This window comes from Microplitis demolitor, chromosome 10 (assembly GCF_026212275.2).
Source record: "Microplitis demolitor isolate Queensland-Clemson2020A chromosome 10, iyMicDemo2.1a, whole genome shotgun sequence".
NCBI lineage: Eukaryota > Metazoa > Arthropoda > Insecta > Hymenoptera > Braconidae > Microplitis > Microplitis demolitor.
Window position 1 is genome coordinate 3247738 of NC_068554.1, and position 26947 is coordinate 3274684.

At 27.7% G+C, this 26947-nt stretch overlaps 4 protein-coding genes across 8 annotated transcripts in view; 1 reads left to right on the forward strand and 3 right to left on the reverse strand.

The window, feature by feature from the left end:
- Positions 1 to 653: 653 nt before the first annotated feature.
- On the reverse strand, positions 654 to 5868 carry LOC103569963 (protein O-mannosyl-transferase Tmtc3). The gene is made up of 10 exons (XM_008547535.2): positions 5234 to 5868; positions 4218 to 4354; positions 3960 to 4141; positions 3579 to 3867; positions 3103 to 3507; positions 2598 to 2910; positions 2237 to 2527; positions 1969 to 2151; positions 1581 to 1865; positions 654 to 1492 (listed from the first exon to the last, which is right to left on the reverse strand). The coding sequence occupies exons 1-10, from the start codon at positions 5423 to 5425 to the stop codon at positions 986 to 988; spliced, it is 2784 nt and encodes a 927-aa protein (XP_008545757.1). The 5' UTR covers positions 5426 to 5868; the 3' UTR covers positions 654 to 985.
- Positions 5869 to 6365: 497 nt separating this feature from the next.
- On the forward strand, positions 6366 to 7254 carry LOC103569962 (H/ACA ribonucleoprotein complex subunit 2-like protein). The gene is made up of 3 exons (XM_008547534.2): positions 6366 to 6633; positions 6715 to 6787; positions 6906 to 7254. Exons 1-3 carry the CDS (start codon positions 6474 to 6476, stop codon positions 7135 to 7137), a joined length of 465 nt encoding a protein of 154 aa, XP_008545756.1. The 5' UTR covers positions 6366 to 6473; the 3' UTR covers positions 7138 to 7254.
- A 2668-nt stretch (positions 7255 to 9922) lies between these two features.
- Positions 9923 to 18806, reverse strand: LOC103569961 (rho-related BTB domain-containing protein 1). Of its 3 annotated transcripts, none has more exons than XM_008547531.2 (13): positions 18474 to 18806; positions 15772 to 16059; positions 15407 to 15510; positions 14377 to 14574; positions 13718 to 14168; positions 13549 to 13634; positions 13030 to 13153; positions 12578 to 12712; positions 12355 to 12378; positions 11787 to 11940; positions 11160 to 11290; positions 10672 to 11063; positions 9923 to 10326 (listed from the first exon to the last, which is right to left on the reverse strand). In XM_008547531.2, the coding sequence occupies exons 2-13, from the start codon at positions 15949 to 15951 to the stop codon at positions 10092 to 10094; spliced, it is 2214 nt and encodes a 737-aa protein (XP_008545753.1). In that variant the 5' UTR covers positions 15952 to 16059; positions 18474 to 18806; the 3' UTR covers positions 9923 to 10091. The 3 variants fall into 3 exon arrangements, with proteins under 3 accessions (XP_008545753.1, XP_008545754.1, XP_008545755.1); XM_008547532.2 differs by having other exon boundaries at positions 18469 to 18806; XM_008547533.2 differs by lacking the exon at positions 12355 to 12378.
- A 657-nt stretch (positions 18807 to 19463) lies between these two features.
- Positions 19464 to 26947, reverse strand: part of LOC103569958 (retinol-binding protein pinta) — a 38556-nt gene continuing 31072 nt past the window's right edge. For 2 of the 3 annotated variants that reach the window (XM_053742396.1, XM_008547528.3), the window contains exons 2-7: positions 22517 to 22656; positions 22160 to 22319; positions 21736 to 21916; positions 20246 to 20431; positions 20075 to 20180; positions 19464 to 19819 (exon numbers count right to left, since the gene is read on the reverse strand). In XM_053742396.1, the coding sequence (XP_053598371.1) occupies positions 19659 to 19819; positions 20075 to 20180; positions 20246 to 20431; positions 21736 to 21916; positions 22160 to 22319; positions 22517 to 22655 (933 nt within the window). In that variant the 5' untranslated portion in view covers position 22656 and the 3' untranslated portion in view covers positions 19464 to 19658. Of the gene's footprint in view, positions 19820 to 20074; positions 20181 to 20245; positions 20432 to 21735; positions 21917 to 22159; positions 22320 to 22516; positions 22657 to 23433; positions 23513 to 26947 lie in introns of those variants that run through there. The other variant, XM_008547525.2, reaches the window with a different exon arrangement.

The window sequence follows — 26947 nt, forward strand, 5'->3', positions numbered from 1 at the left end:
ATATGACTAATTAGGTGATTATTATGTAATAAAAAAATTAAAAGCTAATTGAAGAAGGGCGACAAGAATACTATAACTTGAATTGTCAATTATATTTTTATTCATTTATATACTATATATAATTTAATTTTCTTTTGTGTACTAAATGTCAATGGCTTTGAAAAGGATTAAAGCAAATGCAATAAATAATAATAATAATAATAATAATAATAATATGATTATTTAAATGAATTGTAAAACCTGGTGACTATGAAATGAATGAATACATAAAATATATAATGAGTTTTCTTAAGGAAACTTCGAAATAATGATGTCAAAAAAATACAATATTATTATTATTTTTTTTAGTCACAGGCGAAAGAACTAGACACGTGCGGCTATTTATATTATTTCATCATTATTTTAATATTTATTTTCGTCTATAAATAATTAAATCATTCATAAACACGTCAAAACTAAAATAAATGATAAAAAAGTCGGTATGGTTTAATGGCTATGATTTTTTGGCTTGAATGATAAAAAAATATTTTTAATCAACTAGTGATAAAAGATATTTGTGAAGTCAAGGAAAAAAAAATGAAGACAAATTTAGTTTTTTTTTTTTTATATATGTATATACACATACATATACACATATACATACATATATTTTATAAAACATTCTATTTATACTTCATATAAAAAACAATACTCTGTATCCAATATTATTTTTCTTTTTTTATATATATTCACACTGCACGATTAAACGTATGAATACCACCACATAACACAATTCTACATTAATCGGCGGGTCAACGTTTAATATCATCAATATCATAATAATAAATAATATCTATATATATATTTATAGATCTCATAATAATAAATATCATTTCATACTCTTCTTTAAATTACCAAATTTTATCTTTAATAGAAAAAAAAGTTTATATAAATTTATTATAAATAAATAAATTTTAATCAAAATAATTAAAATATAGACGTGATATTAATTCAGTCTCTCATCTTTTGTGCTTAAAACATTATCATGGACATGTGTTGGTTTGGGAATACTTGATGGCCCGTTAATATTATGGGGACCATTAACAAGATTATCATGTGAGTGTATATCGTTATTATTATTATTGTTATTATTATTATTAACAGGATGATGATGAACAGAACCATGGTGAAGAAATACGGCATCAGATTTTCCAATAAATTGTCCGCTTGTCCGGTCACCGGTTTCCAAATCCTCATTTTCGTTATTATCAGTATGTAAAAATGAGTCATCAAAAACTTCACCCGTGTCACGTTGTTCCGGTGGAAGACGATTCAATCGTGATTTAACAATCGATAAGTGCTTACGAATGTAATCTTGTTCTGGAGCCAGTGCCGAAGCTTTTTCTAGACATTGTGCCGCTAGATTTAGTTGTCCGCGTTCTACCATAACCACGCAGAGATTATGAAGGCCTTGAATATTTTTCGGATCTAATTGGAGAATTTTTCTGTAACACTAAAAAAAATTAACCTCGTTAATTTATTGATGGTTATTATTAATAGTTAACAATAATAATAATAATAAAAATATTTCTGTTGATTACATTTTCCGCGGCATTAAAGTCTTTAAGATTGTTAATATAGATGTCGCCAAGAAGTATAAGACCTTTGATATGATCTGGATGAAATCTAACAAGCTGATTTAAAAATGTAACCGCCTCAAGTGGACGTTGTTCTTCAGCAAGTAATAGCGCTAGGTTAAATAGTGCCGATCTAAAATCTTCTTTAAGTGCAACGGCATTTTTAAACCATCTTTCAGCACTTGCGACATCATGATCATCCATTGCGAGCATTCCTAAATTAAAATGTAACCGCTCGTTGTTAGGATCCTATATATTTAAATAAAAACATACCAAAGTTAATTATATCTATTTTAAAAAATTTATCACTATTATATATGTTGCTAAATAAATAAATAAATGAATAAATTACCTTTCTGAGTAATTTAAGAAGCCGTTCACGTGCAACTTTTCTCAATTCTTCACGACCCAGTTCTTGTAAGAGTATTGCTGAATTTAATAGAGCTTGTTCGTGCTCAGGATCAAATTCAAGAGCTTTATCTAAGTATGCTAATGCCTGTGACGCTTTGCCTTGTTCTAGAAACACGACTCCCAGCTAAAAAAAAAAATAAGAACCATTTTACTCAAAGCTAAGTGCCCAGAAAAATTAAGACTTAATAATAAAAAACTAAATTACTTACGTTGTAATAAATATCTGGATTATTACTATCATAAAAAAGCGCCCGTTCATAAACCTCTTGTGCTTCTTTAGTACGGTTCATTTTAATTAAAACATCACCGCGATTAATGTACGCTTGTGTATAATCAGCACGCATACTAATAGCCTGGCGATAAAGCAAATCAGCTTCTTCTAAACGAGTTGAATTTTTAGCAATCAAATTTGCCAAATTAACAAAGACGTTCAGATGATTGGGCGCTATACGGGCTTGATAAGATTCACCAGGTTTTGCTTTAGGTAGCAATGATTTAGCCTTTAAGCGAATGATAAAATTATTTTAAATTGATTAATTTATTTAAGTAGTCTTAAGATAATAGACAAACCTTAAGATAAGCGTCTTCTGCTTCCTTGAACATTTTGAGGTGATTATATGTTCTACCGACGTTAATATGAGCACCTATATCATCACCCTGTACCTTAACCGCTTCGTTGAAGTAATCCAAGGCCTCCTTGTATCGACCCTGACTCTCTAATGCATGACCAACATTATTAAATAATTTTGCATTTTGTACATTTACTTTTAAACCAGACATAAAAATTGAATATTCATCAATCCAATCATTGTTACGTACAAACGTTTTCACTGAGTGTGATAGTAATAAAATAATTAACAAAACTGTTGATAGTTTTGAATATCTGTAAAATAATTATTTATTTTTAAGTCGAAATTAGACTTACGTAAAAATTCAATGAAATATTTTTTGTACAGAATTTCATCAGCTAAAAAATTATTTATGTACATTTTTGTAATATCTATGATAGTTTAGGGTATATTGTGGTTTTTTACAACGACTTTTGAGTGTGTAATTTGAAACTTTGAATAATTACCGTTTTTCTGAGATGATACTCCATCCATGGCCAACTAACATACAAAAACCCATTGAAGGCGCATAGAGAACACGTTCAGCAATAACAAAACCCACGGGAAAAAATATATTTGACGCTGGTAAAAATGGCAGGATCATCAATGCTAAACTTATGATAATAATTATTGATGTTTTACGATTACGTGTTAATATTGCGACAATTAATAATCCAATAATCATTCCATGTGCCGCTAATGTCGCTAAATTACGTATATCTAATAAACTTTCAATTAATGGTATTGTACCCATTGTCCAATCACAGCATAAATCACTTGGTAAAAATAATAATCTTAAATTAACTGCTGCTAAATAATTGTACGTTAATTGTCGCGTTGGAGTTGGTGCTACTGACGCAGGATTGTCAAATCTTAATGAAACAGTTTTTAAAATTAATATATTTATATATAGTTGGCTAATAAAGTAATTAAGATATAATACCTTGTAAATACTGGTAAGCGTGAACCCATAACATTTAATCTTAATATAAGTAGACTAAACGTAACAAGTGTTAATGCTGCTAAACGTTTAGTTCCCTCACCAGACCACGTTGGATTTATTTTATTACCTCCGAATGCCGATTTAATTGTTAAGAATATGTCTATTGCTTTAACTTTTTGAACAACAAATATCTCATATACAACACATACTGCTGTTGCAGTAATTCCTTGTTCTTTACACAACATTGCAATAAATACACAAAGCATTGACATCATCATTGGTCTCCAGGCTACAATTTAATTAAATACGAGATTGCAAGGTTTACTCTATTTTATATTTTTTATCTTCATTTTGTTTCTTCGTTTAAACGTTTATTGTTACCTGTAGTACGTTTACTTTTACAAGCCTTTGTGTACATAATAAAGGCACCTAAATAAAAAAGGGAAGACAGTGTTTCAGCTCTTCCTACAACACCAGTAACTGCTTCTGTGTGTACAGGATGCACAGCAAATAATAACGCCGATACAAAACTCGCTAGGTCTGATAAAAACATCAAACAAGTTCTGCAATATAATAATTTATCAATTTATTAATAACATGTATAGGTAATTGTTATTGCATATCATTAAGTATTTGTACCTAAAATAAAGTATACAAACAGCAACGTGTAATATAACATTCAATAAATGATATCCCATTGGGTCTAATTGATGTATCAGGTAATTCCAACGAAATGTAAGAACGCAGAATGGTCTGTATGATTTGTGCGATTGTTCCTGAAATTATTTATTTATTCATTCGTTAGTCTTAGGTATTAACTAGCATTATTTAACTTATATATGTATGATTGTATGCATTTAATGATAATTAATAGCGTTTAGATAAAATGAAGTGGGATTAACGAAAATAAATAAAGTGGAGAACAAAGTGATGAAAAATGAAGAGATAAATTGAATAGATAGATAAAAAATAAATGAAGACAAAAAGAAATGTTGAATCAGGATAAAGAGTTTAAATGAAATTGAATAGAGTAAATCGGATTTGATCAAAATAAAACAGTCAGAGTATTACACGATTGTGAGATAAAGAGAGACATAAAGAGAGAAGTTAACCAGAGAGTGAGAGAAATTGGATCAATACACAAGTGGTGATTCTACGAGTACCGTGGGGGTACTCGACGCGCGTCCTTTTACACTACATTATTTTGTTTATTATTTTTAATATTCCGTTGATAATAATTACATAATTAATATGAGTAGTAAATTTTCATCAAAATACTTTCAAATTCAATTGAACTTTTTTGTGTTTCAAATAATGCGGATTTTCTTGATTATAAAATGACAATAGATTTTACACCAAATGAAATTTGAAATAACATTAATTTTATTATTATTTATTAATAACTAATAAAGTCCTCGGTCATATAATGGAAATTATCTCTGTTTTAATTAGCAAATAAATAATTATTATAATTATAATTTAGTTATGATTTAAAAACAGAAATTCCTAGAGTCATATAATAAAAATTATCCTAATTTGATTTTATTAGCAAAATAATTACGAAAGTAATGAAAAAAATTATAATCATAACTTGAACAAAAAAAAAAAAATTCCTTGGCCATATAATGGACATTATTATTGAATAACAATAATACCTTGTACATTGGTGTACCCCAAAAATCATTATAAAAAACATTTCTCAATGGTGTGTGTGGTCTTAAATCACGATTATCTTTAATTGCTGAAATATCATCAAATACAAAACCGCAACCTAAACTATTACTGTAAATAGCAAACGCAGCAGCTGCTACGAATGCTGCCAATACTCCACGAGCAGGCACTCCCATTATTTATTCATTGGTCTTTTATTTATTTACTTCTTCCCTCTCTTCTTTTAAAAATTTTTAATCAAAAAACTTTACTCCACACAATTAAAAATTGTCGCAATTAAATTTCGTAGTACAAACAAAAATAATTGCCGGTGATTACACCGTCCTCATTCCAAGTAACTCCATCAAATTTAAGTATCACAAATTTATACAGTTTTGTATTTTTTTAACATTTACATTTATTATTATATATTTTAAATACACAAATAACACGTTCATACTATTAACCGCAGGTTGTACGTCCTACGGTAATTTGATATAATATATTTTGTTTTATTTAAAATTATTATTATTATTATTGTTGTGATTATTATTTATTTATATTGTATATTTTGCGTGAGATGTTTAGATCGATTTGGTAGGTGATAAACACGCGTAGATGCTTGGATTTTACTACACTCAAGCTGTGTAACGTCAAACACAATAATCTTCTGTAGTTGAGAGCGTTCTTTCTTTTACGCATGCGCAGTTTGAATTTTTCCCGCGCTTCCTTATAATTTTTACTTACAGCCAATTAAATTACTAGGAAAATTACTAAAAAGTAATCGACTTAAGCTATTTAATAACTAATTATAAAACTTAATAATTAATTTGTAAGAATAAATAATAAATCGTAAGCAAACTATTTGAAATTACGGAATATAACTTGGGCGCCATCTTGCCATAGATTCAAAAATCAAAATGGAGTGGTCACATTATCAATTGTTGATAATAATTAATAAACACTTAATTTAATAATTTAATTAACTAACTAATTAAATAAATAGTTATGATTAGTGAATATTTATTTAATTAATTTTTCTAAATAGTAAGTAGAAGACATTTTTATTTTAGAGGTTACGGGCAGCGCCATCTTGTAGATACCAAAGTATCCATATTCGCATAATACATTTGGAGTAAAACCACGTGTTTAGTTTTCGTTTTTATTATCACACTATAAAGTTAACCGGCAGGGTTACAATTTTTACAAGTAATTATTTATTAATAATAAATAAAATTTAAAACAATGGGTGAATTGACACTTAATAGAGAAGAAAACGAAGAAGGAGTTGATGCTGAAGGAAAAGAAATGAGTTATGAAGAAAAAGTAAATAATTGTAATCCTATTGCACACCCCATGGCTCCTAAAAAACTAACCAAAAAAATTTACAAATGCATTAAAAAAGGTAATTATTTATTGATTATTAATTAAATATTATTAGTAGTAAGCGATAACTTTACAAATGAAATGTTTTTTATAATTTTAGCATCAAAACAAAAAACGTATTTGAGAAATGGACTCAAGGATGTTCAGAAGCATCTTAGAAAAGGGGAGAAAGGGTAAGAAAATTTATAAACAATATTAATTTTCCCAATTACGGAAAATAGTTCAGTTTTTTTATAACAGATACAAGCACTGCAGAATTTATTACAAATTATTAATTTATTCAAATTTTAGGATCGTGATATTTGCTGGTGACGTATTTCCGATTGAAATAATGTGTCATTTACCGATAGTTTGTGAAGACAAAGAGATTCCATACTGTTTTGTACCATCGAGACAAGATATCGGTACTGCGATGGGTGTAAAAAGAGGCAGTTTGATGGTTTTAATCAAAGAACATGCTGAATATAAGGACATTTATGATGAAATTAAAGAAGCTATTAAACTTCTTGCATCCCCATTGTAGAATTAAAATTATCACTATTTTTTATATTAAGAAATATAACTTTTCTGATCATTTAAGATTAAGATAATTAAACTGTATTAATTAAAACACAATAAATTTTCTAATTAAAAAAATGTCTATTTTAGCAATATTCATATATTTGGTTCTCATAAATATGTATGAAACTCATACCTGATTAAGAAAAATTATTTGAAATGATTCAAAACCCCATACTCTGAAGTGTGAAGAAATAAAAAAAGTAATAATGAGTATTAGCATTATAATTATTATATTTTATTACTAAATAAAAGTTGGAAGTATTACAGTTTTGATAACGCTCTGATACAAAAAAATTTAATTGAATATCTATAATGACAATAATAAATTATAGAGATCATATTTTAACTGTGCCTGCATAAAAAAATTATTAGCTGAAGATATTTAAAATTAATAATAAATCTGCTGGTTTTTTTATTAAATAAGTAATTATTTGAATTTATTATATACTTAATTATTTAATTAATATATATATATAATGATGTTAATGTCATTAAGTGACATCGGGTGCAGTATTTAAGTTTAGGTATAAAAAATGTCCGAAGATGATAAAGCTATAGATTGTCAATTATTTATAAAGTTATAATTTGTTAATTATTATTTATAAATTTAATTATTAAGATATAGGATATATTTAAATATCAATTTTAATATTCATATTTAAATGTGCAAAATATTTTTACGCAGCGAATTTTCGTTTGATTTTCATTACATTTATTTTTTATGCATTACTTGTCTAATTTATTGCTTCATTATTAATGTCTAATTTTTTGGTTATTTCAAAAGTATCTTATAGCTTTATGACGTACATTGTTTTATGTTTTTAATATTTCATCTTCAATTATAAAATACAGGCAATGATATGACTGTTGTAAAGATATTTAATGGATAAAAGTAATTTAAAATACTTCATTTTTAAAATTAAAATAATAATTTTTTTGTTGATCAAATATCATTATTTTTTTTTTTTTTAGTTATTATTCGTAAAAAAAGGATCGCTCCACATTTAGATTGACATTCAAATTGACGTTGCCAGCAACTCAATTATATTTATTGTATTCATTATATTTAAAATCCTACCAATTAACATTAATTATTAATATAACCTACAAAAACTCAAGAATTTGGTTTTATAAAATTTTTGGTCACAATCGCGCTAAGCAAAATTTAATTCAAACTTTAAAGTTTTTTTGAAATGTCACTTTTCAATAATTTTTCGACATAAAAACTAAATTATAATAATTATTATTTATATAACGATTTACAATTAAAGAAATTTATGATTAATTAAATTGGAATGAAATTTTTCATGACCAAAAATTTTATAATAATTTTTTGACTGATTAATTTTTACAAGTATAAAGTAATTATTATATTAATCACTTATTAATTTTTCAAAATAAAATTGTTGATAAATAATTACTCAGTCCGTTTTAGAATTTTAAAACTTTTCAATAATTAATAAATTATCATCTACATAAAAATAATAATTATTATTGCCAACTAAAAAAACGAATTCCTAGCGGAGCCGTTTTACGGTAAATTACGATAATTACCGTAATTTCCGGTATTTAGAAAAATTACCATAAATACAGTATTTTACCATGAAGTACAGGATTTAGGTTAAACATACCGCATTTTGCGGAAAATTTCCCGCAAATTTGCAGTAACACTGCGGTATTTTTACCATAAATCCCATACTTTACGGTAAAATACCGTATCGTTATGGTAATTTACGGCAATTCTTCTGAATACCACAAATTACGGCATTTTGCCATATTACATCGCAAATTACCGCAATTTTCCTTCTTCTACCGTAATTGACCGCAAGTTACCATAAAATGCAGTAAGTTGCGGTATTTTAGGTAAAATTCGGTAATTTACCGTAATTTGGATCCGCTAAGGCATTGAATTAAAAACTGTTTTAAGACCGATATGCATTTCACAAAGGGACCAAGTTGATTTAATAACTTTTGAACCCATTCAAAAAAAAGTGGAAGCAACATTCAAGAGAATAATATTTATTTGGAAATATATCAAAGACAATAAAAAAAATATACTACCAACTATATTAATAATTAATAATTAATAGCTATCACTGTATCAAATTACGAAGCTAATTTTTATGAGTTTAACCACTTTCCTAATTACTTGAATAATTACTACCCAGTCTCATCTAATTATCGAGTGTAGCTTTATAACAAATCTCGACAGATCCAGCCTAATCGATTATTTTCACTGCGGAAGAGGACGTTGATTCCTAGCATAATCATACTTTTTTCCTGTTATCTATTTCTTTTTCATATCCTTACAAATATGTAATTTATTATTATCATTTTCTATTGTAATAATTGCGATAAAAATAAACTTTTTTGGACATTGAAATTTGTTGTTTTTTTAACTGCATTAATTCGGAGCATTTGACTAGATCATTAGTGGAAATGCGTTATTAATTTACTATTCGGACTCTTACATTTCATACGTTTCATATTAATTAAAAAAAAATTAAAAAAATAATAATAAAATTACTTTTCATTGTGCATTACTAAGCAATCCTTAATTGAATAAAAATATATGTATATATATTTATACTTTAAAAAATAATAATTGTTATTAAAAAAAAAAATTGAATAAAAAGTGTAATGTACATAAAAAATAAAAATGAAATTAAGTTTAATCACATTCGCAAACGTGTTCCGTTTAATTTTAAAAATTCATTCCGTAATTAATATAGTGTCTTATCTAAAGCTAGTTTATTAATTGTATATATTTATTACGATATATATGTATATTTATTACACGGCTTAAGTATAAATCTGTAGCAGTATCAAAATAGTAAAAATAGTGCAGATGAATATTATGAGCACAGGCATCAGAATAAATCTGATTGAACGGCGGCCTGAGCCGCGTAGCTCATGTCATACAACCTCACCAGATTCATTTGTTGATGCTTCAAATAACGGTCGTTCTGCATTAGCATCACCACCAGATGCACCTGATCTTCCGCCACCAGTTTCTTCTTTTCGGGAAGTTTTACTTGAACCCGTGAAACAGAGACATCCTGATTGATTGCGGTTACGTTTCAACGTCGGTTTGTTTTCTTTATCTAATTCAGCCAAACATTTTTGGTAGTAGTCGTAGTCTTTTAAATACCTGCAGCAAATCATTGAATTCATTAATAAGTTACTTAGGTACCCTGGTGGATCTGAATTTTAATTAATTACAGTAATTTACCGCCAAATACGGCATTTCCACGCTGAAGTTGTCGTATTTTACGATAATTTACGGCATTTTATGGTAAGTTACAGTAGTGCCGAAATTTTTCATAATTCTCAGCATTTTTACCGTAAACAGTGCAATACTTGATGGTAAAATACCGCAGAGTTGCAGCAGTTTTACGGTAAAAATGCCGTAAATTACCGTAGTTCGGATCCATCAGGGTAAGTTGATGGAAATTATTAAAAAAAAAATATATATATATATATATATATAAATTACCAAACAGGTGGCCAACGATGTTCATTCAAATACTCTTGATTATCTGGATCAAGTAACCGTACACTTCGCGGTGACATTTTACAAAGTTTATTATAATTAACACACAAATGGTTCATACACCAATCGGCTAGTTGATTAGCATTGTGAAGCTTACAAGGTTCTAATAAACGTAAACAACTTTCGACAGCTTCATTACCATCATTTTGTGATAATCTTTCTAAATCTTCGATTACTCTACTCTCAACTAAATTTATTAATCGTGGTAAACAAAGTCTGTTCGCTAATTCTAAAAGATTTAGACAACGTGCTGATGATATCGGTGGCACTTGGTCGGTATACAAATAACAAAGAAATTTATGAAATGTATATTCACGTACACCAGGAAACACAATCTATAATTGTAATAAATTTTATTCATTAATGTAAGTATCAATAGCTCCGCTATCTTTTTAAAGTTAGCGGCTCCTTGAAAAATAATAAATACGTACAACTTTAGCACTACTTTCACGATAATCGCCGGAAAACATAGCTTTCATCATATCACATCTTGTTGTTAATATCGCACGATGTGCTGACATGTTACCATCATCAAGTTCAAACATTACGTCAGCAAATAAACCTAAAAAAAATTTATATTAAGAGTCGAATTCCATTAAGTCTTTAGTCTACGCTTACATACATGTACAATGCATATATAAATATACACAATATACAAATATATAGTATAGAGTAGGAGACAGAGTAGCTCGTAGTGGGGGTCAAAATTGAGGAGAAGACCCGAGTTAATGGACTCATTGATTTATTTATAAATAAATTGACTCGGAAAGGTCGGAAAATTCGAGAGAATTTCCAATTTTTTTCAAAATCTCAATATGAAATACGAGACAGAAATTAATAAATTATGGAATTGAAAAAAAGTTTAAAATTTTCAGAACATTTGGCAGAGAAAAAAATTAAATTTTAGCGGGAAAAATGATCAAAATATTTGAATTTCAAAAATTTTTCTATCTAGTTCTAGTTCTCACCTACGAAAACTCTAAAAAAGTTCAAATTTTTCTCAAATTAAAACTTTGGCCGGACGTTTTTTTTTCACGGGAAACAAACAAGTAAATTACCTTGTTCTAAACAAATGTCTTCTAATCTCTGTCTCACAACTTGTTTATACTGATTATTCAAATCGCTATTCATAAATTGTGATCTTGCTTGTATGCTACCCAGTACCATGAGCAATTGGGGCAGTTCCAAAAATTCAGCAGCTTGACGTATTTCCTGCAAACAAACATACGCGATTTATTACAAAACAATTAAATTCATAATAAAAAAATAAAAAAAAAATAGACAAGCAATCCTCCTAGAATTCTATTCAAGTATAGATAAGTATATGATTAATAATGATCCGCTACGGATTTATTGCCATGATGGATGAGTCCTGAAAAACATTCTATTTTTTTTTAACAGTTAAGCTCGGATGCAGTGCATGCTAATGTGATAACTAGTAACGAGTAACGAGTCGATGACATTGATTGTTATCAATAATTGATTATAATCAGTTAATAAACTCTTGTAATTAAATTTAAATCTTCTGGATGACGTTTATTTTTATTTATGTTTTTTTTTTTTTGATCTGATGGTTGATGCAATTCACCTTGCACTTGATTCATAACAAAATTAATTTTTACTAACCAGTAACAACCCGATTGGAGCTGTCTGAAAGAACATAATCGGGTTAGAATTATTTTATTTTTATCGCGGCTATATAAATCCGATTAACGTTTTTCTTTTTATTGTTATTTTTAATTTAACCAATGGCTCGCTACAGGAAAATACTCAATTGATGTTTACTCATCGAAAATTAAATATAAATTAAAAAAAAATATTTTATTTTATTACAATTGATAATACATACTTGCAAATCATGATAACGTTTATCCAAACTTCCGGTGTAAATAAATTGAAGACACTGTTGCATTGATTGGGGTGTTATTAATTTTGAAAGTGTTACTATTGTCGTCGGTTGTTGGATTCCGTTTGAATTTTCCGTCTGCAATTAAATAATTTACTATTTTTAGTTTTAAAAATAGAATTTATTCTGCGGGTATAATTCATGTTTTTAAATAAATGTTTTTATAAAGACTAAGTTAAGTAATTGATTGATGTAGATAACTTGACCACTTGTGCTTGATATATTTCTATGGTTAAATGTAATTTAAAGTAGAGCATCATCTAATTTATTCGAATCGCACGCGACGAAATTCTTGGTACTGATATATATATCACATGTATGAATTATGAATTTTAGATTTTATATATGTAGTGTTCATTTATTTACTATGAAATATATAATATACGAGTGCTTACAAGATTAATGCGAATATTTTGAAAAGCTGGATGATTTAGTTCGCGGGATGCTCCAGTTGCTTTTCTTTGATCCATTGTTGGCAATACTTGAAAACTTGAACGACGTTTCAATTGTTCCCATACTCTATAAATTTATTTATAATAATATTATTACATAGTTAAAAATTTTCAGAGCGAACGCAAATTAAATCCGGAATAAATTCAGAGCAGATGTGTGTGTTCATTTATCCCCTTGAAATAAAACTCACTCTGAAGTTTATTTTAATATCAAAATTCAAAATCGAAGCGAATGCGAATTTCAATAAAATTCAGACTCCGGTTCGGAGTAAAATCAACTAAAGAAAATTTATTTAAATATTAAAACTCAGAATCAAAGTGAATGTGAATTTAAATGAAATTCAGATCACTTTATTTACTCCGTATGCGGAGTTATTTTTTCTAAAACTCCGGAACTCAAAGTCGGATTTAACTCCAGATTTCTTACAGTATCAATTAAATTAATTACTATTCAAAACTTACTTAGCTGGTTTAACTTGATCATTACGAATAAGACATTCAGTGTCATCATTAAAATCACCAACAGTAGCTTCACCAAATGTGCTGACCTATTAACATACAGGTAAAAAATACTGAATCATCTTCATAAATATTTATTTATTTATTTATTTATTTATTTATTATAACATACCATACTACTCTCACTAGAGCTGCGAGGTGTAAGTTCATGAACAAGTTCCATAGAAAATAATCTATGAAAAGCTGGAGATGCAGCTGCCAGAAGACAGCGATGAGCCGAGAATGTACAACTACCGACAATCAACGTTACGTCCGTATGAACAGGACGCATCCAAAGTGCTTTCATATTTTCCTCGTAGGTACTGGGCGCTAAATGCACTTCTGGTGGTATCGGTTTGGGCGGACAAAACGGTGCTTGAAGTAGTGGTCGCTGCACACGCTTTAAATTAGTCATCCAAAATCGCTGCTGACGACGGGCAATAAGTGCCGCCCGGATTGAATTTTCAAAGACTTCATTTACTCCGTAGTAAGTAAACACACTTGCTTCGTAATAATGTACTCCAAGTTCACGGGCAACAGCACGTGCTTGATCTGGCATAACTAAATCACTTTTTCTTGTCGCTCTATAATTCATTTATTTTAATGCAATAAATTATTTAAATCCTTCAAACAGAGGCCGAAATTTAAACCGGCGCAGATCTGGTGAAAAATTATGTACACACACAATGGAGAATCGGACCTCCATGTCCGAGTGTTTGCCATCGGCAATTACACGCGGATTGAAATGCCCTTTCCTTCCTTGGTGTATAATGTACTATTTTTTTTAATTACCTGACAAATGGACTGCGGTCACGAAAGTAACTGAGATATGTCTCATCACGGTACATATATCTCAGGTCATTTTTGCAACCAACCAACAGGACTGGAGTCTGAGGGCAGAACCGTCGAATTTCTGGATACCACATCAACTTGCAGTTGCGTAAAGACACGGGATTTGTTATGGAGAAGCATAGTAGTACAACGTCAGACCTATTTTATATTTATAATCAATTATTTGTTTTAAAAATAAGACACCAAATGTGATCATTTAATTTAATTTAATAATTAGCTGATGAAAATTTCAATTTTATTTTTTTTTCTTTTTTAAATATTTAATTTTTATTGGAAAAATAGGTCACGTACTACTTGGATACTAAAAGTGTCAGTTAAACTAGACCAGAACAATATGAAAATACAATTAATGATTAAATATCCTAAGTAAATTAATAAATAATATTATTGACGTGTTTATAACCCAGTTTAAAAATTAAACAGATCAATTTTTAAGCAACAAAGTACTTTGAATTTTTTTCCGTGTGAAAATGTCACGCAAACGTTTGCTCCTACGGTTCATTAAAAAAAACATGTATTTATATTTTGTTAATAATTTAAATATATAATTTTCCAGTTTATTTAAATTACAAAATAACTGTCATATTAATTTTTAATGACATGTTCAATTGTACAAAATTGATTGGTCATTACACTGTAAAAAATTTTGAGTCCGTGTACGTGTTAAATTTTTGGACCGTGTAGATTAGAGGGAGGGGGTAAACGGAGTTTACTGCCGTTAAAAAAAAAATTATATTTTTGCGGGTAAAATGGGACACCCTCTAAAATTACATTTTACATAATTATTGGATACGAAGGAAAAAAAAAATTTCATAGTTATTATGATAAACAATTCAAAATAAGACTCAATTATATTTACAAAAGTAGTTTTGGAAATTTTGGGAGTATCCCATTTGCCCTCCTCTTTCTCCCCGACTGCTATATTTTTTACAGTGTAGATTTAAAAATAAAAAATGATAAATAAAATTACCTTCCATAAGCAAATCTTCGATCTTTTTCATGATCTCCAAAGGTGTCCCATAGTCTGAGTGATACGTTTACATTGTCAACGACCTCCCAGGAGCGCTCAAGGACCTGGAACACGAGGCCCAATGCCGAGGAAATTCGTGGAGCGATGGCCACAAATTATTGAATCGAATATATTTAAGGATGTAGTAGTAGGTATAGTGTATGTTATAAGGACTATCATTATTATGAATATAATTATTATTATTATATAAAAGTTATAATCGTTATTGTTAATCAGGCAGGACAAGGGATAAATAATATTAATTTTCAAGGTGGTTTAAGGTCTATGTACAACAATGTTTTTTTATTTGAATTCTCGCGGCTTACGTCCTTGTAAATTCGGTACTGGTCGATGGCCCAGACCGTGGGTACGTGGGTGGTGAGCAATTGCGATAGCGATACGTGTTTGTTGCAGGCACGGGCGCATATCAGCCTGGTCTTGCCAACTGCCGTGTCTCCCACAACGACACACTTGACCAGCTCCTGATGCGGCTGCTCATTGTCCATCACCGACAATTACACCTGGTCATAAAATTTGTCACCGGTAGATCCAGTCTACTTTCGCTGCTTCTTCGTCCTCTTCGTCCTCTTTCAGGATCCTCGAGGTCATTCGATCTGAAATACAATTTTCCTTATCAACAACTCAGTAAATTTATTTCTTCTATCGCCTCTAAACGCGATGAAGATGAAATTCAAAATTTTTATCTTATAATCGTAAAACCGTTAAATATATATATGACCATATTGATTTGACCTCGGCACAGGTTCTACTATATTTAGAATCGAATGTTCAACAAATTTAAAGTTGAAAAATTTTCATACAAAAAAAAATAATTGTTCATTTTTTTTTTTTTTTATATTAATATTTTTATTTAATACTCATAAATTTTTTTTTTAACAATATATAATTTTGTTATTTCTCAAGTTATTGATTGAATTCGCGATAAGTGCAAATAAAAAAAAAGTGCAAGGTAATAATTTTTTTTTAACACATCTATTTGCTGGTAATATATGTCAGTATATCTGATAAAAATAAGTCAATATCATATTATCTGATATTTAATGGATTCCGCGTAACACAAGATCGTTATCATTGACATTCGTGTGAAAGGGTTAAACAATAATTAAATTTAAATTGATAACAAATGTCTTTGATAAAAAAAATGATTTGAGTATTTATTATTAGTGATAATAGACATGAAATATTTATGCGCATTGTTGTCAAATTATTTAATAACCCTCTATTAATTCTTGTTTAATAGTTCCTTTATCACTCTAAAAATAAGTACAGGATGATAAAAGCTCAGTGAATCATGTGGACGTCTGCTCGCTCCACTTTTTTAATACAACAGTCAAGCCTTTAATTCATTACTTGTTTACGCAGACAATTACCATCACAATAATATCAACTGTCCATGGCTATATGTTGTATTTTATTAAAAGACTATTTTTATACTCATGTAATTTAAACTTGGATTATTTAATTTAAATTTTAAAAATATATCTTTGGTAATTTAATTTATTTAAATATATTTATAAAGAAATTTATTTTTCATCCGGTTGAAATTTATTTCGTAGATTGAACATACGTGACTTTACACAGAAAAAAATTATTTTGGCGCAAAAAAAATTTTTTTATTAAAATGAGAAGAAAAATTTTCTTAGAAATAGAAAAAATTTTCTGCGGTAAAAAATATTTTTTTTGGTTGAAGAAAATTTTATTGGCGTAAAAATTTTTTGCTCCATGTAAAATTTTTTTTTCTGTGTAAAAAACGTAAATTGAAACTTTGAAAGCTAGACATGAATTGTAAGAAAAATGTAATTTGATAAATTTTAAAAAATTATCTGTAAAGAACAGCAGCAGTAAAATGATCTTTCAATAAATTTTTTTTTTTTTTTATCTCGTCTTAATAAATACGATTCTAATTACGCATGTCTTATTTATGTTTTCATACGTCGGCTACGTTAAAAATGTGTGTATGATACATCCAGTCTTTAAAGATTTTTAAAAATTTTGAATCAGGATATGAGAGATTAGAAAATTCAAAAATTGATTTTTAAAGAAAATAATAAAAAAAAAAAAAAAATGCTGCAATGCAGACTAAATGAAAATGTATTTATTTTTAATAATTAAGATTTTTTATTGATTTTTAATTATTATTAGTATTTTTAATTGATTGACCGAAGAAAGTGATGGCGCATGTCAATAAGAGCTGACAAATAATATGAGGAGCATCTCTGGAATTTATCTAGAAAAATTTTTTACTTTTACTGTACGGTAACGAGCTTTGGTTATAAACGACATAAATATTTGTGTATATACTGCTACATATATGTATATATTTGTGCGTATAAATGTGTGGATATGGCTCATTGACTATACTTGATATAAAACTTGACTATTGTCGATAATTTCTGTCAAGGATTTAACTTACTCACGTCAAGTTCATTGCCAGCTTTATGTATCATCGACTTTGAGCTTTAACTTAAGTCGTGTGTTAACAATCTTGTCTATATTAATTATTATCTTGATTTAATATCATGATAGCAAATAATTATTCAAAAGCAAGCAATGAACAAAAAAAAAAGTTCAAAATTTGTAGATACATAAAAATTTAAATTAAATTTTTTGGAGTAAAATTGATAAATAAAATTTTTTCTGTACTCCAATTATCTGTTATCAAAATATATGAAGAAAAATATTGCGACATAAAATGTAATTATATAAAAGTTGGCGGTACAAAAGTAAAATATTTATTTAGTATAAAATATAAACCGCGGAATCAACACTCGAAGGGCATCTGCACATTGAAACATTTATATATTTATATATTTATATATCATGCACATACATAGACTAAGTACGCAATTGCATCGCAACTGAATTTCCATTATATAACAAAAAACCACGCGGGTGTCATGTCAGTAAAAAATAATGAATTTAAATAGTCGTTAAAAAATATAATAAAAAGTCAAAGTAAAAAAAATCAATTGGTTAAAAATATTATAAAATTCAATACCAACCGCACCCTAAATTTAAATGCTCTTCATTATGCTTCAAGCTCCACTCAATCGTTAATCAGTAAATGAAACTGTCATTGCAACACAATAAAATAATAAACATATTAATAATTAAAATAATAGCACCTCTTAATTATACGCAATTAAAGTAAATATAGTTAAGAAAATTTTTTAATTATTTTTTAAAATAAGTGGTGGGAAAATTTGAATATTTGAATTTTAAAAAATAATGATTTTTTTTTACGAGTTGCAATAATTTAAAATTTTATTTTATTTTATATGAGACAATAGAGTTTGTGTCGAGAGTATGACAAACACGCTACTAAACTGAATGAACCCACTTTGACCTCGCTACAGTCAAGCTTATACGCAACCAACGGTTGCTATCGTCTGTTCCAGTCTGTTCTAATGTTCCACCACTATCTGCACCACCTCCATGCAACATTCCGATTTTTAAACAATTTATCTTTTTATTTATTTACTTTTTTTGTTATCGATAACAAAATAAATTATTGTTATTTTTATAGAATGAAATTTGGATTCACAATTTTCGAGGTATTTTTAAAATTTAAAACAGAAAATTTATGGTTTTAAATAACAAAATATGAATGTGAATTTACGCGCATGCTGAGTAACACTTTGTGACGTACGTTTGAGAAAAATCAATCCGGGATGGATATATATGTTGAGAGATAAGGGTAGTAAATTGACATACCTTATGTTGATGCATTCAATTTATTTTTTATTATTATTACAAGTCTTTAATTAAATTTTTTAATTAATTCGTAAAATAGTATTTTTTTTTTTTAATCAACAGAGTAATTTTTTTATCCTATTTTATTTTACAATAAATAAATTTTTAAATTTTAAGTTTGAAAAATTTTCAGATTTAAAAAAAAATTCAAATATTTAAAAAATATATTTTTTTAAATTTTGTATTTATATAATTGATATTTTAAAAAAAAAATGATTTAGTTTAAATTTTTTTATGCCAAGCAGTAGATGGAACTACTGGACACTTGAGAACTAAATAGATTTTTTTTTATAATTGAAAATGAGATAGCTAATGATGAATTTTATTTTGAATAAAATTAATGAATGAAATTTAAAAAATAATTATAAAATAAAATGTAATGTCTATGGTTATAAAATGAATAAATAAAGAGTAAAAAAAATATAAAAGGAAATTAAATTCAATCGATATTGAGTTGTCGAAATGAACCTTGAATGCCGCCAAGTTCGAGTGCAAATGATGACGAAGAAGTTGGCATTCTTACTTTCTCATCTGTCTTACTTAATTTTTCTTCTTGTAAAAACCAGTCTCTGTATTTTTCAACTTTTTTTTTCCATGCATCTGAAATAAATTTATTTTTTTTAAATTAATTTATTAGTAAGTGAATACGAAGCGTGTGAATGTGGGTTTATTTAATTTCCTTGGAGTAAAATTTACTCCGAGGGAATTTTATTTTAATGTAAAAATTTCGAATCGGAGTAAATATGGATTTAAATAAATCTATAATCAGTTCGAATTTACTCCCGGGTTTCACTCCCGACAGTGTAACATAAAACTAATTATAAATTAAAATATATAAATAAATAATGAAAATACCATTTAATTGTTTACATGTTCCAGCTTTGCCTCCCCATTCTTTTGGCAAAATATCTTTATTCATGTAAGACCACAATTCTTCACCTCCACCCGAATGCACACGAAACTAATTATAAAATTAATAAATAAATTATATTCAATAAATAAATTTTTTAAAAATATATGAAATACCTTGTCTACCAGTTTTGGTTTTAGTAGAGGATAAAAAATATTAAGAACGTTATTTATAAATGCTGGTGCATTTATAAAGTAAACTTTGTGTAAACGTAATGGCATACTGTCTTGTGCAGCGAGCATTGCTTTTCTTACGAGCGCTTGTGTTGGACTGCATTTAGCAAAATGTGCAGCGGTAAATCCCTAGAAAATTGGATTTCATTATCATACTTCAGAAAAAAAATAATAAAAAATTTTTCACTTTATTCTTTTCATAAATTTTTATTATGAATATTATGGGAAAACTAGTTTCCATCTAGAAAAGTTTTTGAATTTTTAAGAGTTGCTTTAGGGTCTTTTGGATATGAAAAAATATATTATCCCCTATAAAAAATCCATGTGGGATTCCATAAAAACCCATAGCAATCTATATAGGAATATAGGAATGTATGGATTTATATAAGAATCCTTATAGGAAACCATGGGATCTGGATTCACGTATGGGAAACTTTGGGTACTTGGATTTCCATTTTGACATGGTGTAGATTTCCATGGTAAATCGTAAAAATACACATAGGAATCCATACTAGATTCCTATATGGATTTGTCTCGTATGGATTCCCATAGGAACTCATATAAGAATCTATATTGGAATTTATGTTGAATTCCTATGAAAAACCATCCGAAAACGTCATATGGAAACCCATAAGAATTCATATATGAAAGTATGGATTTATATAAAAACCCATATGGGAAACCATGGGATCTGGATTCACATATGGGAAACTGTGGGTACTTGGATTTCCATTTTGACATGGTGTAGATTTCCATGGTAAATCGTAAAAATACACATAGGAATTCATACTAGATTCCTATATGGATTTGTCTCGTATGGATTCCCATAGGAACTCATATAAGAATCTATATTGGAATTTATGTTGAATTCCTATGAAAAACCATCCGAAAACGTCATATGGAAACCCATAAGAATTCATATATGAAAGTATGGATTTATATAAAAACCCATATGGGAAACCATGGGATCTGGATTCACATATGGGAAACTGTGGGTACTTGAATTCCCATTTTGACATGGTGTCGATTTCCATAGTAAATTTTCATAAAAACCCACATGAGAATCCATATTACATTCCCATATAGATTTTTTTTGATAGGGTGGTTTATAAAATTTAACTTATTAAAAATTAATTAATTAATTAATATAAAAACTTATTTATTCAATGACAAGTCTCATACTCGTTATTTTTATCACGTAATTACTTTTAATGTAAAATGAAAGTTAATGCAAGCGTAATAAACTTTAATTTAAGGACAAATTTTAAGGTCGCATGCAGAAATTAGTGGACCGGTGGTTAAAAATATATTTTATTCAAGGTTTAAAATTTATAAAAATTTAAATAATAATAAGTATTGTGATTTAAATGCCTTTAAAATAAATAAGCAAAAGAAGATAATAAATAGTTATTGAATGTATGTATCGATTTTACCTCAAGATCAAAAACCATTTGATTTGAAAGACAAGCTTCCTCAGTTAATCTAGCATCCATTACCATAAGTATACGTCTCGTAATAGCTTGAACAGAAAATCTATTGATATCCTTGTCTTTTAATCGCAGTACTGTCACACGATGGCCTTCGTCTGTTAGCGATGGTAACACGAAGTAATCTCTGGTAATTGAAAATATAATTTTTACTGTCATTATTATTTTATTTTAAATTTAGTTTATTACTACTCAACTATTTATTCATTGTAATTAATTTTATTTGCTCATGAGCTGAGTATTTAACGTTACCTTCATAGAGTTTGCTTAGTAATAATTATAATAAGTTTTTATGAAATTTTTATTTAACGTTTACTTAAAATATTTTTAAAATAAATATCCGAAAGGAAATGGACCCTGGATGACTCACATTGTTTTACAACAGTCTTGTATGTCACGTGACATTGGATCTCTGTGTAAAAAAAACTCCGGAAGTGCAGTTCTTGCGGTGAAATATCTTTCTAAAATCATCTTGCAACGTTCAATGCTATTTTTACAACCGAATAGAAATTTTTCCAATCTATCGTTATCTAAAAAAAAAATTTATTATTATTATTAATTAATTAATTAATGTCTAAAATATTAATTATCACATTTATGGATAGTTTGGTAATTATATTGAAGTAATTTTTTGTGATGAAAAATTCAAATATAATTTAAAAAAAAAAAATTTTTTTTCTTAACGTTTAATAATTACTGATAATTAATAGATAAATTAATTAATTACCCATATGTTTTGGTAAATGGGGTTGTTTTAGTATCCATTCACGAAGAGCTTGAATGTCCTTACGTCTCATTTCAGGATCCGGTGGAATTTCTTCATTTATTTTCTTTTGTTGCTCAGTAGTCGGTGGTAATAAAGTCATTCTAATTATTAATTATTTATTTTTATTATTTATAAACAAAAAATGTTGTAACTATTTTGACACTAAAGTTAGCCGACGTCTAATAATTTTTTGATTTTTTTTTTTAAATAATGAATTATAAAAAAAAAAAATTTGAAAAAATTGCACCTGTAGTTTTTTTTATTTCCCACATGTGCATATTTTTAGATTTTTTTTTTTAAATAATGAATTATAAAAAAAAAATTTGAAAAAATTACACCTGTAGTTTTTTTTGATTTCCCACATGTGCATATTTTTAGATTTTTTTTTTTTGTAATTTATTCGTTGAAAAAAAAAATCCGAAAATTTTTAATCATCTGCCAACTTCAATCATTAATTATTCACTTATTTACTATCTGATATTTTTGAAATTTCTTATGTGATTTCTTCAATAAAAGCGATAACAAAATTTATTTTAAAAATAATTTTCAAACTGATCATTTTTGCGAATATTTTAGCCGCCGAAAAATATTTATCTTTAAATTTTAAAAAATAAAAAGTGCTTTATTTAATATTTATAATTAAATGCGATATTTATAGTCATAATTCAAATCACGCAATATTAACTAGAACGTATGTGAGAAACTGGTTTTATCAGTAAAAAAAAAAGCTAATTAATTACTGTGAATAATTAATGACAATTTTCGTATTAAATAAATTTTAAAAAATTGTAAAAAATCACTCGATAAATTTAATTTTTATTTGTAGTAAAAAAAAAAATTGTTATTTTTTCATATAAAAATTATAAAAAATTACTGACATGTCAAAATCTGTTCACAAATTTTTTTTCTATATAATTAAATATATATACACTCGAACTCTTTCAATTAGAGAATGGCACCAAGTCTTACAAAAACATCGACATCAACTTTTTTCCCCACCATATAAACGTCCGTTCATATATATATTTATATATATATATATATAAAATAACTAACAAGTTTGATGTATTTTTTATACTCAGAAAATATATTTATGATTATTTTCCTTTCAATTTCATTTGACTCTCAAGTCAAGGTCTCACTTTTAAAAAATTTTACTTTCTTTGGTCTCAAAAAAAAAAAAAAAAAATAATAATAATAGAATTATTTAATTATTTATTAGCATGAATTAGTAATTAATTTAAAAGGAAAGTTAATATTAGAATTAAAAATAAAGTCAAAAATAAATAAGTAGGACAGAAATTTATACGGATGAGTTGTCACATTCTCCATGACACGTACGATCTAACGTGTATGCACGTATATAAAAAAAAACTTTATAACCGAAAGTGATTTTTAAATTCACTGACGGTCATAAAATTAACGTTAGCTGGTCAAGTGTAAATGAAACTAAAAGTTAAATTAAATCTAAACTTAACTATAAAAATCTAACTTTCACATAAAAGTTTTGCTTTAAATTCAATGGACAAGTCGAAGAGTTTTCTGCAGAAAAATAGAAATAGAAATAATGACAATAATTTTTTTTTTGTTATTATTACGAGACACGAGTGAATAAGTGGATGTATTTATTTTACACTAAATTATTATTAAGTAACATTTTGATGTCAACGAGAGTATAAAACAAGTAAAGACACTTTTATAGAATGAATGCTCAGCGCATTTCCAGTGACCGTTACTGTAATACTATGACTTGTTGCAACACTTTTTCACGATTAAAAGAAAGTAGGTTTCAAAGCTAAACATTTTTTTTTTCTTTTTTGTTAATATAAATTCTTTGTGTATATTTTTTTCATCACTAAAATTTAAATTAATTTTTTCCCGCGGAAATTTTGAAAATTTTTTGGTATCAAAATTGATTGACTATTTAAAAAATTTTGTATAATAGAGTAATTTCTTAATGTCGCAGTTTTGTTGCATAAAATTTTGAAAAATTATGATCCTAAAGTTAGCAGACAAGGATTTTCGGATTTTTTTTCCAGCAAATTAATTAGAAAAAATGAATAATAAAAATATGCACATGTGGAAAATTAAAAAAGCCATAAGTGCAATTTTTCAAATATTTTTTTTTCTTAAAATTCATCATTTTAGAAATAATTCAAAAATTATTAGACGTCAGCTAATTTTAGTATCATTGAAAAATTAAATTTTTTTATTTCTTGTAATAATTTTCCAATTTCCATTTAACTGGGACCGTTGGGAAAATTTTCTAATAACAATTAGTTTTCCTAAATTTGTCTCTAAACCGAAATTGTTTTTTTTTTTATTAAAAAAATGATCTGACACTGAGCTAGACTCTTTAACAAAGAAATGTTATTTATAATTTCTATATGATATATTTATATTTATATACACTTTCGTTGAAAATTAGATAGACTACTTAATATCTATTAACACCCCGATATTTAGTGTGATTTTTCACCCATAACTGACATGACTAATTTGCGTGAATTTGTTCTCCGGAAATGTAAGTTGCCGTAGTGTAAGTAAATTTCCGACGACAGGTACCCCTTGGTGTTACGAATCATCAAACGGTCGTTCTGTTTCTGCATATAAGTATTCTGTTCTCATCAATATAGACAGACATTCATACACACACATATATATTAATATAAAAATAGCACCATAGAAACCGAGACGGAGAAAGCGGGAGCCCTTCACACCAGGGAGTCCTGAATTTAACTTGTGGATGAAAACTCTAATAAATACAATACAATAGCCACATGGCTCCTATCGTTATAATAAAAATGATAATCACAATATTCGAGGGTCCAAATACATATTTATATCTATATCTATATTTATATCATTTTTTTTGTTGCATCTGTGATGTAACAACAGAATCACATATATCTATATATGCGTTTATACTTGCGGTCGCGTATACATTGTCGTTTTGTTATTATATATTTTACTATTCAACTAAAATATCTATCATTTTTTTTGACCTATTAATATACAGAGAAAATTATGGTAACGGAAAAAAATTTTTCACTCGGGTAAGTCTCGGGTGACTAGGATTTTCAGAGAAAACTTCTATAATACTGCCACATAGAAGTAAGAGAAAAAAATTTTTCAAAGTTTTCTCTAGAATTTCTCTAGGATTTGTCGAGGATTCAGAGGTCTTCTGGAAAAATGCTAGGATATATATAAGTAGAGAAAGATAATGTCTCTAGGTTGTCTCTAGGATTTGTTTAGGATTTCTCCAGGATTCTGAAAACTCTTCTGGAAAAATGGTAGCACATAAAAGTAGAGAAAGATGATGTCTCTAGAATTCTCTAGGATTTTCAGAGAAAACTTCTGTAATGCTGGCATATAAAAGTAAAAGAAAAAATTTTCTTAAAGTTTTCTCTAGAATTTCTCTAGGATTTGTCGAGGATTCAGAGGTCTTCTGGAAAAATGTTAGGATATATATAAGTAGAGAAAGATAATGTCTCTAGGTTGTCTCTAGGATTTGTTTAGGATTTCTCCAGGATTCTGAAAACTCTTCTGGAAAAATGGTAGCACATAAAAGTAGAGAAAGATGATGTCTCTAGGATTCTCTAGGATTTTCAGAGAAAACTTCTGTAATGCTGGCATATAAAAGTAAAAGAAAAAATTTTCTTAAAGTTTTCTCTAGGATTTCTCTAGGATTTTCAGAGAAAACTTCTATAATAACGCTAACGCTCCCCTTGGAGTAAAATTCACTTCTAGAAGGAGTTTATTTTAATAATAAAACTCAGAATTGGAATAAATTCGGACCTAAATAAACTCAGTCTTCGAAATCACTCCGCCGAAAAAAATAATTCTTTATTTACTCCGCATGCGGAGTTATTTTTTTTCAAACTCTGGAACTCCGAGTGACAGAATAAATTCGGATTGAAATTAAACCCATAATACTTCGAATCCACCTACAATTTTTTAGTGTTAAATAAATAAATTCGTTAAAAAAACAAATCTTTAAACTACTAAAGAGATGTGAATAAAAAAAAGGCTTAGTCGAGTTGTATTATTGTATTATTCAGTTAAAAGTGAGAGTAAGAGGTGCAAAAAAGAGATCATTGAGGTATAAAAATTGTTTCGTTACGCCTCGTACTCGATGTCAATGAAATCCCTTCAGTCCTTCTCTGGCCCTTGCACTCTTACTCTACTCCTCCTTTATATTTGTATACATAATATATATAATATAATATATTATCATCGTGTTTAGTGTCCGATGCTTTCTTTTCTGACGGCTTTCAACCTGTGAATGAACTACGCACGTTAATGGCCTACCAAATCTATAGTCATTTGAATAACCGAGACCCAAAATATATAAAAGTTTAAATATAAAAAACGATTGATTTTTTTTCGGTA

Bases quoted from the DNA above. Each gene is read 5' to 3' on its own strand.
- LOC103569961 (XM_008547531.2), bottom strand. From the start codon at position 15,951: ATGGACAATGAGCAGCCGCATCAGGAGCTGGTCAAGTGTGTCGTTGTG. The intron at 14,169-14,376 runs GTAATTAAAAAA...AATGAATTATAG, and splicing joins GACCGCAGTCCATTTGTCAG to AGCGACAAGAAAAAGTGATT. The intron at 10,327-10,671 runs GTAATTTATATA...GATTTGCTGCAG, and splicing joins CATCGTTGGCCACCTGTTTG to GTATTTAAAAGACTACGACT.
- LOC103569962 (XM_008547534.2), top strand. From the start codon at position 6,474: ATGGGTGAATTGACACTTAATAGAGAAGAAAACGAAGAAGGAGTTGAT. The intron at 6,634-6,714 runs GTAATTATTTAT...TTATAATTTTAG, and splicing joins TTACAAATGCATTAAAAAAG to CATCAAAACAAAAAACGTAT. The intron at 6,788-6,905 runs GTAAGAAAATTT...TTCAAATTTTAG, and splicing joins CTTAGAAAAGGGGAGAAAGG to GATCGTGATATTTGCTGGTG.
- LOC103569963 (XM_008547535.2), bottom strand. From the start codon at position 5,425: ATGGGAGTGCCTGCTCGTGGAGTATTGGCAGCATTCGTAGCAGCTGCT. The intron at 3,508-3,578 runs GTATTATATCTT...TGTTTCATTAAG, and splicing joins CGCTTACCAGTATTTACAAG to ATTTGACAATCCTGCGTCAG. The intron at 2,152-2,236 runs GTAAGTAATTTA...TTTTTTTTTTAG, and splicing joins ATCCAGATATTTATTACAAC to CTGGGAGTCGTGTTTCTAGA.